This window comes from Staurois parvus, unplaced genomic scaffold (genome assembly GCF_062004578.1).
Source record: "Staurois parvus isolate SC_StPar_1 unplaced genomic scaffold, SC_StPar_1.0 ptg000655l, whole genome shotgun sequence".
Taxonomy (NCBI): Eukaryota; Metazoa; Chordata; class Amphibia; order Anura; family Ranidae; genus Staurois; species Staurois parvus.
Window position 1 is genome coordinate 1,356,002 of NW_028318451.1, and position 13,027 is coordinate 1,369,028.

The 13,027-nt window shown below is 41.2% G+C and overlaps 1 protein-coding gene across 3 annotated transcripts in view; it reads left to right on the forward strand.

Annotated features, from left to right (window-relative positions):
- The first annotated feature begins 125 nt into the window (after positions 1-125).
- Positions 126-13,027, forward strand: part of HEATR5B (HEAT repeat containing 5B) — a 100,291-nt gene continuing 87,389 nt past the window's right edge. For all 3 annotated transcript variants that reach the window (XM_089694196.1, XM_089694197.1, XM_089694198.1), the window contains exons 1-4: positions 126-246; positions 6,370-6,527; positions 7,587-7,798; positions 12,043-12,151. In XM_089694196.1, the coding sequence (XP_089550322.1) occupies positions 6,402-6,527; positions 7,587-7,798; positions 12,043-12,151 (447 nt within the window). In that variant the 5' untranslated portion in view covers positions 126-246; positions 6,370-6,401. The remainder of the gene's footprint in view (positions 247-6,369; positions 6,528-7,586; positions 7,799-12,042; positions 12,152-13,027) is intronic.

Here is a 13,027-nt window from a genome sequence, read left to right on the forward strand (position 1 = left end):
CAGACCGATATGTTATCAATAAGTTTATTCTGAGATGTAAAACAAAACGAGTGATTTGCCCACACTAAACATGGCCCCTTCCGAAGCCTAGAGGATCTGATGTCATCAAGACTAACCACGGTTGCTTTGGTTATGTCGCTCACCAATGACTGAAGAGTTTCGGGCACGGTGGGGCTTCCTGGAGGTGGGTTATATGTGACAGTGGTGAGGAAGTGGCCGGAGAGGTGTACAGATCGGTGACATCAGGTAATGGTCTCCTGGACGATGGATTGTACACAAGAAATCAGGGGAGGTGTATGGGGGGGGGGGGGCTGAGTCCCATATTACTGACAGTGAGCTCTCATTCATCTGGGGGTGAACCAGAAAGGGGTGCAGAGAGGTACACGCCGATCCAGAGATCTGATTCCCATGGTTTCCTAGGCTGTATAGTAGGAATTGCCAGGTTTACTTTCCTGTCACTGATACACTGAACTGATATGTTTCATCCTTTAGTTACACCATTTTGCATTGCAACATAGCAAAACCAATTGAAACCGGACCTAAACATAGAAAGAAACATTGAGGCCTCATTTACACCACATGTACTTGGGTTTTTTTTTTTTAAAAGCTGCAAAAACACAGAACAAATGCATATGCAAGACAAATGAATGAAATCCAATGAGCCTGGTTTAGATCACTGCAATGTCTTTTATGTGCTTTAAAAAAAATAGTGCAGCATTCTGCTTTTTTCTGCACCAGAATGCACTGAAAACACGAATGAACACACTACAAACATGCACGAATGTGTGCAAATGGATGCAAAATGTAATTCAGATTTAAAAAAGGAATAAAATAAATTGAAATAATTTTTTTTCCCAAAAACACACTGAAAACGCACATGCAGAAATGCACTGTAAATGCAGAGATTGTGGTATAAATGAGCCCTGTTTATTTATGTATTTATTTATTACACGTATTTGTATAGTGCCATCAACTGATGACAGGAATTTGTCAAAAATGGAGCAGCTGTGCGCTGCAATCAATCCACTTCTTTCATAATGAAATCTTAAAGCGGAGTCCCAGTTGATTTCAAATAAAATAAAAGTCAACAGCTACAAAAACTGTATCTGCTGACTTTTAAAATACAGATACTTACCTGTCCCTCGGGCCAGCGGTGTCCTCACCATGGCTGCTTTCACCTGTCATCTCTCCCCGGCATCTTCAGTGTGGGCATCCAGCTGTGACAGCTTACGGCATCACAGCCAAGTGCCCACTGCGCATGCGCGAGTAGCGCTGCGCTTTGTGAATGGTCTTGTAGTCTTCTCGGACCTGTCACGTGCCCCAGAAAACTGCGGGGAGGGAGGACAACGTCCACTTCTGATCGCCTTAGGCGATTGAAGTGGGAGCGGGTACCTTTCAAATTCGTGCACCCGCTCCCCAAACGTGTCAATCCTTAACGGGGAGTGGGGGACAAGGGCTTAAAGCGGAACTAACCCCTTTTGGGTGGAGCTCTGCTTTAAAGTGGCACTAAAGCTTTGTGTTTTGTTTTTTTTTCTTAAAATAACAAACCTGTCATACTTACCTGCTCTGTGCCCCCCAGGGAAAGCCGTTTGCCCTGGGGGCACCGCTGTGTGCTTGTCCCCAAGCCACTGCTCTATGTGTCCATAAGACACAGGGGTGTGGATCAGCCCTGCCCCCCACTTTCTCCTCTTTGGCTCACTGACTGTGAATGACAGAAGTGGGAGCCAATGGGCTGTCAATGCTGTCTCAGCCAATGAGAAGAAGGAAGAGTCCCCAGACAGCAGAGGCTATCGTGAACGTCGCTGGATCATAGGGGGCTCGGTTATGGATTGGGGGGGTTCGCTGCACACAGAAGGTTTTCTACCTTCATGCATAGAATACATGAAGGAAAAACTGCTTGAGCCTTTATAACCACTTTAAAATGGAACTGAAGTCAGGAATACTCCCCTATTCGCCAACCATCCAACATCTGCGAGGTCCAGAGCTGGCATTTTCTGCCCAGATTTTTATGGGTGTCGGTTTTTGGCTATGTTGATGGGCTGGTGAAGGATGGCATCACTCCTGTACATGCTTGGGAGTCATTTATCCCAGCACACTGGCATTGTGCCAGAAATGTAAATGGAGCTATGCATGTGCAGCTCTGTGTATGTTTTGCATGGGATTGCAAAAAGGCAGGTATGCGTATTTTTTTGCAGAAGAGACATTGCACGCCTCTTCTGTAGTAAAGAGCCTGTGGGTTTGCAGTTTTTGTTTTTTTTTAAGCATTTGATTCCACTTTAAAGTGGAACTAAATCCCTCCTATCCTTTGCAGTCAAGGAAGCTGTGATCTTATCCTTATCTTGTTTAAACTGTAGCTGCCTGGTGCTGCACATGTGGTCATTTATGACACCTGCCATTTGATGGCTTAACAGTTCTGTAGAGAGCTCATGCACCTGTCACAGTTCCCATTCATGGTATGCTTTGAATGTAACTATTTTAGGAAAACCGTTAAAGTAAAACAAAACCCATCAGTTTATAGCGGAAATAAACCCTCCTATCCATCCTATTCTGCTATCTTGGCCTCTGTTTGATCTGCAACTGTCATGGTGCTGCACATATGATCAGTCATGACACCAGCCGTTTGACAGTTTGGTTGAGAACACAAGCAGATGTGACAGTTAGCATTTCCGGGATGCCTGGGATGTAACTGTTTAAGAAAACAGTTAAAGCGGAACTAAACTCATCAGTTTAACTGTTTCCCAAAACAGTTCTATTTATGGAATTCTGTGAATGATAAATGTCAGATTTGCTTGTGCTCTCAACTGAACTGCCAAGCCGTCATATGGCTGGTGCCATAGGTGATCACATATGCAGCACCATGGCACCTGCAGATCAAACAGGTGGCAGAATCCTTGTCTGTAAAGGATAGAAGGGTTTAATTCCACTTGAAATCGATGGATTTAGTTTTGCTTTTAAAGTCGTATTAGTCTGGGTTCACACTAAAGTGGTGTGGACATCGCATGTGATTCACACAGGAATCGCACCACATTCCTGTGCAAATTACATGAGATGTCTTGGAATACAATAACAAATTGAAGCCAAACACCAGCTCACACTTTACTGAATTTATTCTCTCTTGAGAAGAGGAGATTAAGGGGGATATGATCAACATGTATAAATACATCAGTGGTTCATATAGTGAACTCGTAGAGCTATTTACCCTGAGGTCATCATAGAGGACAAGGGGGCACTCTTTACATCTGGAGGAAAAGAAATTTAATCTCCAAACACGGAAAGGTTTCTTCACAGTGAGAGCTGTGAAAATGTGGAATAGACTCCCTCAAGAGTTGGTTCTGGCCAGCTCAGTGGATTGCTTTAAAAAAGACCTGGATTCTTTAATAGGTACACAGAATATAACTGGATACTAACATTTATAGGTAAAGTTGATCCAGGGAATATCCGATTGCCTCTCGGTGGATCAGGAAGGAATATTTTTCCCAGCAGTAGCAAATTGGATCATGCTTTGCTGAGTTTCTTTGCCTTTCTCCGGATCAACTGTGGGTGTAGTATTATAACTTTTTTTTTTTTTCTTTAATGGTTGAACTGGATGGACTTTTGTCTTTTTTTTCAGCCAGACTACCTCTGTAACTTTATAATCAGTTACAGCAGCAGATTTTTACCTTTTTTAGATAAATGTTTTACATGAATAAATAAAAGCTGATCGTTTAACCACCCCTGCTAGTGGTAAAGGGATTGTCCCATTCATGAAATCTTCTGGAGAGCTTAAGCTTTTGAAAAACAGACTTGCAGGTTGAATCACCAGATCAAAATAGAAGAAAGAGTGCCTAAAAAAAATGCAGCCATCACATTTAAGAATTATTAAGCTGTGATATAATAAATATTAGTTTTTGGGTTAATACTGCTTTATGGCCACATTTACACAGGTGCTGGCACCCATATTGTGTAAATCAGGCATTTGTTTTTTTGTGCCTGTATCCCTCCCAAGCTGTATGCAGGCAGCCTATGGAAGTAAATACAGATGCAAACGTATGTCAAATTTGACAGGTGCAAAGGAGCAGGGGCATGGCCCCCACCCATAATATCAAATTTTGACATGCAGCTGCCATATCTAAATTGGCTTTCATAGGATGCCTGCACGCAGTTACAGTCGCAAAAACAAATGCCTCATTCACACAGCATGAATAACAGCACTTTTGTGATTGAGGCCTAACTGAAAAAGCTGAAAATACCTTCAGATTGGTGACTATGTACAACTGCTTCAGTTTTAATAAATTCCTCCAATGTATTAGATGTGGTGAATGCATTAGTTTTCTTTTCACATGTTTTACCTTTTTACTTTCACCTAGCGATCTTTCCATTAACTCACTTCCTTTTCTAGCGTAACAGCTGTGCTGAGCAGCAGTCGTCACTCTAGGACAATGAGTGTGTTGGGTGCATAACAATGTGTTAAAACTACATATGACCTTCCTACTTCTCCATAACAGGGAAATGTTCTGCAGTCCAAGGAGATGGCAGGGAACAATGCTAACTGATAACTTTCTGTACTCTCTGCCTCTGGACTCTTATCAGTTCACAAGATTTCTGGCTAGATGAACAGATATTTTTTTTTTGCACTTGTCTGAGAGTTCTATTAAAATAAAATGATTTCAATTGTATATTTAACAGACCACATGGAAGCAAATAAGACATTTATTGTTTGCTTTTACACACACTAACATCAACTGGCACAAACTCACAAATTTTTTTTATGCGTGCACAGAACGTGCAAAAACCGCTTGTCCCACTTGTGGTACCATTCATCATTAATGACGCTCCAAAGGTGCCAAACAAGGACTACATTCTTGCATGTACACACATAGTACTAAAAGCACTGAACAAGCAAAGCTCAAAAAGACACATGAGCTTCCTTGCTGTGTGTTTGGTAGCCCATTGAAATTATTGGGTTGTCCTTCTCATGATGCCCAATGTAGCACTACATTTGTGTATGTTGGGTCTAAAGGAGACCAGAAAATTCTGTAATCAATTATAATGATGATAAACCATTTACTCACTTCTGTATTTTATTTTTGGATGTAATAATTGCCAGGAAAGCTGACAATTGGCTTACTATAACTCAAAGGTCAATTGGTGACTTAAACTAAAACTCTGAGAAGGGTAAAAGTTCTCCCTTACAGTGAGGCTGCACCAGTACTACAAAGGTTATAACTGGAGGCAAAAACAATGTTACCTCTCTTGTGAAAACTACTAAATCCCATCAATCCAGCATGTAATGCAGATGAACAAATGCAGACATGTTTGAAATCTGACCTGTGTGACAACCATGTCTCTTTCTATAGATACAGTGTAATGGTTTATTTCATACAAAAGAAAACGAGAAAAATAAAAGTACACACTATAGTAACCTTATTAAATCATAAAACACGTGGACACATATTTTTAATAAATCATCGTAGTGGCAACCAGTTTTTTGTTCACCAATATAGCATCTTATATATGGGTCTACATGTTTCATGGCAAGAGCTGTTTCCTCAGGACCCCCCAATAAGAGAGTGAACTGGCAGAGGACGTCTTTGAGATAAACTCCATTGAATGTGGTCATGGATCTTGTTAAATATATGTAACAAATTGCATCCAACAATGTATTGTATGCATACACATGATAAAGTTTGTTATTGTGTTTTTAGATTTTTGTGTATGATGTAGACTTACTTTGAAAACTGAGATTAAAAATTCCATTTCTGATGTTGGTAAGTTTCAGTATAAACTATGTGGGCAATGTATGAGGTTCATGCGTCCTCCAGTTTCTTTCAATATTTAACGGGATAGTTCACCTTAACCAAAAACCTTCCTGTGCAGATAAGTGGTGTCTGTAGATAAAAACAAACTGTGCAGCTCTGACTAAAGTTGAATAATACCCTTGCTATAGGTGCTGGCCATTTACATACTTCATGAAGCGTGACTGGAATACTCCCAGGACCTTGGTAAGTGAGGCCTAGACATTGCTGCTCACCTCCACCATCACAGGTGTGAGCTCTCGGATGCTGATCTCAGAGCTGCTACATCAGGGAAGAGAGTGAGCATGTGAGGAGGTCTGAATCAGAGAAAAATGTTACTTCTGTGATGGTGGAGGTACTTGGCAATGTCCTGGGAGTACTTGGCAATGTCCTGGGAGTATTCCAGCCAGGCTTCATGAGCTATGTAAATGGACTACACCTATAGCAAGGACATTATTCAGCTTTAGCCAGAGACACAAAAGTACAGTTTGTTTTTATCCACAGATGCCCCTTATCTGTACTGTTCTACATAAGACTACATAAGACTACTGCTGAATTTCAAATTCATTATTTGTTTTTAATAATTTTATTACAGGAGCTTTATTTAGTGAATGATCTGAAACAAAAATGGAACTGGCTCACAGCTTGCTCCTGAAGGAGGATGCCCTGGCTCAGATCACAGAGGCCAAGAAACCAGTTTTTATATTTGAGTGGCTCCGCTTTCTGGACAAAGTACTCATAGCTGCAAACAAGGTAAATATTGGTGTCCCCTTGTTTGTCATGTTGCTTGAAGTGTTCTAAAGGCTCAAGGTTTTTTACCTTCCAGCATTCTATGCAGGAAGGTAAAAAACCTTCTGCGTACTGCAGCCCCCCAATACTCGCCTAAGCCCCCTCTTGATCCAGCGATGTGCACTGGAGTCTTGGCTATCCCGTGGCTCCCTCTTCTCATTGGCTGAGACAGAAGTGGGAGCCATTGGCTCCCACTGCTGTCAATCACAGCCAGTGAGCCAATGAGATGAGGGGGGCCGGGCCATGGCTCCGTGTGTGAATGGACACACGGAGCAGTGGGTGCCCCCATATCAAGCTGCTTGCTATGGGGGCACCCGATAGGAGAGCCTGCGGGGGACCCGAGAAGAGAAGGATCCAGGCTGCTCTGTGCAAAACTACTGCACATAACAGGTAAGTATAAACATGTTTATTTTTTTCTTTAACAAAAAAAAAAAAGCCTTTAGAATCACTCTAAGTGCCAGTTCACATATATGTGGATTGGATGCTGTTTGAACCATCCCTCATGAATTGTGATATAGACCTGCATATCAGTTACCAGATGAAAGACCTCTTCAGAAGGTGGCTAGGTGACTAATTTCGCCACTGATAATAGGATTGTAAGCGTGCTCCAGTTAATTGTCTCCTGCTGTGCACATTTATTAAGTATGTTCCCTTTTTTAGCATAGTGGTGTTGAATACCATTTATATGATATGGTTACAGGCCCACTGATGTACTATTTTTAACTCATGCTGACTTGGGGTGCTGGGGCATCACTGTTGTGTTTGGTTTTGCTTTGTGTTTGATAGTTATAAGGATAGTTATATTTTTTTAACCTGTTATTATGGGTTTGACTTGAATGACCTTGTTGTGCAACTGCAAAATTATATACTGTACATACTGGACCGTTTTTTTTTTTTTTGGCTTAGTTTAATTAAGTGATTTTTAGTTTTTATGCAATGCAGAACTTAAAAACATCAGGGTTAATGGAAATGTGATGTAATAGCTCATTGTGTAAGATGGTTAATTGTAAATTCCTATAACAGACAGATGTTAAAGAAAACCAGAAGAAACTTGTGGAACAGCTTACAGGACTTATAAGCAGCTCTCCTGGTCCTCCAACTCGCAAGCTACTTGCTAAGAATCTAGCTACGTTATACATTATTGGAGACACCTACACTGTCTTTCAGACATTGGACAAGTGCAATGAAATGATCAAGAGCAAAGATGACACGGCTGCATATCTACCTACCAAACTGTAAGTCTTCAGCTACATTCAACTTAAAGACAAGAAATGATAGAAAAATGCATATATGCATGCCAGGGCAAGGGAGCTTGTGTTGAATCTGTCCAACACAAACCATAATTGAGATGGGCAAACCTGCAGTACTGTGTGTGCTGTCTGATGCTGATCTACTTTTAACTGAAGAATATATTGGTGAGTAACTGCTGAGGTCTCAGCCCCCATTAGCAGGAAGGTGCACCCCACCCAGTTAAAAAAAAAAAATAGAGCAAGGAGAGGTTCGGGTAGCATTCGTGTCACAGAGCTTTTTTCCCCATATGTTCATCAAAAGTGTTTTTAGCGATCTTCCTGTAACTATTCTAATTAGAAGCGTCAGTATGCATAAAAATTAACTGCCACACACACTCAAGTCATGCAGTGAGAATGGTTTACCTAGATCAGTGGTTATCAACCACTGGGCCATGGCCTTCTGCAGCGACAGGGCTTCCATTTTGCTCTGATAGCTAGACTCTAGCTCTCAGAGTAGATAGGAAAAGCCATGGCACAGCATGAGAGCACTGTCTTGCACTCCTGCTGACTCCTGGAATGAGGGCAAAGCTGCAAGGATCCTTTTACCTATCTCTGTCTACCCTGGGTGCCTAAAAGTCCCACCAATGTGACAGGTGCCTAGCTTTAGCTTTCCTACTAGTACAGAACTCCAGCCAGAGAAGCTTTATTCCCATTGCAGGAGTGAGCAGGGGTGCAGAACAACGCAGAGCTTGGCATCCTATGTGAGGTAAATGTGTTGCTGATGGCTCAGTGTGCAAACCTGAACCTGTGACACTGCAGTGGAGCCCCAGACGCAGGCCGGTCTGACAGCTGAGGGGGGAGGAGAAGCCTTTTGAACAGCACAGTGCTGTCCTGCAAATACACAGAAGCCCTCCTGCAGCCACCAGGTCCCGCTGAGCTGGCTGCAGGTGTGTGTGTGTCCGTCCGTCCCCATTTTGCGGTATGCATCCACTTTCACATTTTCCTCCTGAGCCACTTTAGTATCTATTACTGGAGTGGCACACTGCTCTCATCCTGAAAATTTATCTCTCCAGTCTGGCAGGCTCTGTGAACCCAGTAATCATTCTTCTTTCATTGATTCCCAGTTTGAAATTGCAAGTCTGTATCTTTTCTGATTGCATGCTTGTGATGAGTCCATATACTGACACTGCAAAAATGTCTACTCCAGGAACTTAGCCTTAATTTTGCGGAAACATTACATAAGAATTTTTTTTTTTTTTTTTTTCATTAAGTAGTATGCAACAGTAACAATGAAATGCCATGAACAAGTGTCTTCACCAACCATATAAAATAGAACAACTGTGTGACATCCAAAAAGTAAATACTGAGCCATCTGTAAATAGAGAGAACGCCTTACATGTCCCCCCATACAGTGTCTGTGGAGTCAAAACTAGAGGGTCAGGAAAGAGGGAAGACCACACCAGAACTAGGTCTTAGGGACTGAGCATACCAGATTTTTCAATTTTGCATTCTAAAGGAAAAGGAAAGAGAGAGGGAAGGAGAAAATAGCAGCAGGGAGCAGGGAACTGCACTACCCAGCCACTCCATATGGCCCCTGGTTTACGCATGAAATGTGAATATTAGGTATATTGGAGGTATTCATATGAGAAGCGAAAGAGGTCCCAATAAAACCACCTGGTCTTATGTTCCTCTGATTTGTCTCGTACCTAAGTATTCTATCAGTTGCTGCAATTGTGTTCTGATGTTTTGGGTCAGCCCTTAAAGCCTATGATTATAAGTTATAGATTTACATTGTATCTATAACCCAAACTTTTTTTTTTTTTTTGATAGAGTAAGGTTTAGAATGAGGTTTATAGCAGATCGATCGCAATCTACCTGTTGTTCGCAGTCAGCATAAGTTATTTTCATGACAGATTACCTTCACATTAAAATATTTTTGCAGTGTTTAAACACATACATATCTAAACACAAAACAAAGATTTAATATATTGCACGTCATCAGTCCTTAGATGTGGTGGCTGCCTCAATTGTTTTCCACCTGGTGATCCTGCTGTCAATTCACTTTCTGTTCTAGGGTGTACTGTACTGTATCTTTAGAGGAGCAGTGTTTTCATCATCGACTGATCCCTGTCTTGGACTAAATTCACCTGCTCTCATCATCTCCATTATATTGCTAGGGGTTTTGTAGTTCAAAGAAGGTAGTTGAGAAAGGTGGTGATCTTGCAGAAACGTACAAGGACACTGGAATTCTGGTATAATAGGAAAAAGGAAAACGGATCAACTAGCACTTCCAATGATTTATAAGCATCAATATATTATATTTTTGTTCATAGATCTAGTTTTTTTATTTCATGCAATGGTGCTTTAAACATTCCACTCGCTGACTCTTTTCAAACAGAAGGAGATATATTAATACATTTTTTTGCACAACGGTAATGCTGAGCAGAAACTGAGGCAGATTCACCATTCATTTATATACCTTAAGCTTATAGCTTAAAGAGGAACTCCATTCTCCAGTCATTTGTAAGAAAGAAAAATGAAAAGTCGACAGTTACTAATGCAGGCCATAGACGGCTCTTTTATCGGTCGATTTTTCATCCGAAAAACAAAACATCGGTAGTTCGGTTGCCACCAATGATTGCGAAAATTGGCCGTTTTTCGCAAATTTTCCAGCATGACCGATAAAAGAAATGAGGAGGAACCACGAAAATCGGCTGATGCCATTGCCACACTAACGGTGCGAAAATCGGCCGATTATTCTTTCGGATGAAAAATCAGCCGATAAACGAACTGCCTATGGCCTGCATAATACTGTAGCTGCTGACTTTTTTGATAAACAGACAACAGCTCAGGGATTTTACGATGCCATCACCTGGGCTGTTTCTTCATCCGACTTTGGGTACCCGGTACCTGCTGCTTCACAGTTGACTCCTCACTGTGCATGTGCAAGACGCACTGTGCTTTTAGATTGGTCTCGCAGCCTCCTGTGACAGGAAGGAGGAAGGGAGGACCAAATTTCTACCTATCTGAGATAGGTACCCGCTCCCAGGAAAAAAAAAAAAGGTACTAATCTGTAGGATTCTCTTCAAAATGTCCGATCGCCCAGCAATAACTTGCTTGCAGGAGATGCATGAATCAAGATATGCTGACTCTTTTTTTAAAAAGAACTAAATATCAATATCACTCTACCTATTCAACATACACTAGGGGAGTCTTTTGCACACGGGAGTAAAAAATGCAGAGTTTTTTTACTGATCTGAAATTAGATGAATTGTTGTCTATGGGACATTCCACACAGCTGAGCAAAGATAAGTAATACAGCATTGAGTACAGAGCAGTAAAAAAAAAAAAAAAAATAGAAAATGTTTCATTTGAGTGCAGTCATATATTTGCGTGTCTACTATTTTAGGCCCCTTGCACACAAGCGCCATAATTTGTATACTCAGGAACATGTGATGCCCCATGTTCAAGGGGCTACAGTACTGCCAATGAAGGAAAATTTTACTCATGTAAACACTGACACACCTTTACTCGCCTATACTCATCATTACTCAAGTCTTTACACACAGTCTTTGGCCCCTTGCACAAGGGTGTCACAAGTTCCAAAGGAAACATCAGTAAATTATGACGCAGTGGCCATTGGTATTTGAAGGCTGGGATTTGTAGTGCGCTGGATGGGTTTGTGATTGTTTTTTGAATGAACTACAAGGGTGCTGGTGAGCGCTCTTGTAGTTCATCGATCTTCTTGCTCTCAGGGAACTGCCTGTCTGTACAGGAGGTATCCGGAGAGTCTGCAGAAGCTGGGTGCAATGCTTTACAGGAGCCTAATAAAATAATAAATGCACTTTTCTTTTTTACCTGGGGAAAAAATGTACGTTCATTATAAAATATATTTTTAAAGGTGAGTTTAACCATTAACAAAGTATGCCAGTTGTGTTTGCTTTGCTTCTTGGTTTCTTGGCTATTATGGTAGCTTAGATGATAGCCTGAGTCCCCCACCAGTGGTACTATTTTCTTGGAATTTGTACAGTGTTTGTGAGTTTGTTCTGAATACCCTGTCTTTTGCTACAATCCCAAGCATCCTAATAGGTTTCCTCTAGATTGACCCTAGTATCTGTTGGAGGCCTAAAATTGTAAGCACCTTAAGAGACCGGGACTGATCTGCGTGATTCACTGCTATGTTTAAAACACTGTGAAATATTTTAATACTGTATTTGCAAGAAAGTAATAAATGTTTTATGGTGTTTCAGAGCTGCTGTTGCATGTGTGGGAGCATTTTATGAGAAGATGGGCAGAATGTTGGGAAGCTCCTTTCCTGAAACTGTAAATAATCTGCTCAAGTCCCTGAAAAGTGCTGAGGTAAGTGACGTTTCGTTTCGTTTGTCTTACTATTATCCTTTTATGTAGGAGCAAAAATAGTGTGGCTCTACCAGCTTCCACAGATGGTTTAAAAGGTGTATGACTTCAGATTTGCAAACGGAATTCCTTGCTAGCCAGAATTGCATTACTAGCTGGTGCAATTTTGAGCAGGCAGAACATCAACAGAGTTGATCATACATGGAGTAAATTTTAGATGATTTCTGATGAACAGGCTGAAATTGTCAGTGGGCGGCCCTTTCAGCTGCTTCCCGACTAACATTCTTCAACTGGAAAATCAAAGGGGCCAGGTAGAAAATTGTTGGCTGAACATCACCTGCAGTCCAATTAGATGCAGACACTGTTCAGGCATTTTTAAAGGTGGTAGGGCCGGCTGTCAAAATTCAGTGGTCACTCAGCAGGGATTCATCCATCTGCTTTGTGTAGTCTGTATTGAGGAATCATAGATTATTTCTGTTCATCTCAAAGGCTGTATGGAAAAGAATCTATATGCTTAAGGCTGAGTACATTTGCTGGAAGCAGAGCATTCAATGCTATACTCTGACTGCGCTCTGAATGTTTTCTCAGTGGGGAGGGCCATACTTCGAGAAACAATGTAAGCTAAAGGCCAGACTTGGCTATTGTAAAGTCAGCCTTTGGTGCATTAGCAGTGGTATTGACCCCAATCAAAAGTTTTTTAACATTTCATATAATTTTCAGTTTATATCATTCATTAGTGTACACAGTATGACCTATGCTCTTTCTATTGTGTTTTTAATTTTGTAGACTTGGGTATGTCTGTGCTCTGTGCTTGCCCTTCTAAGTGAAAGTCTAAAGCTACTTTATATTATTAAACGTTTACTAGGGGCTTGACTTCTC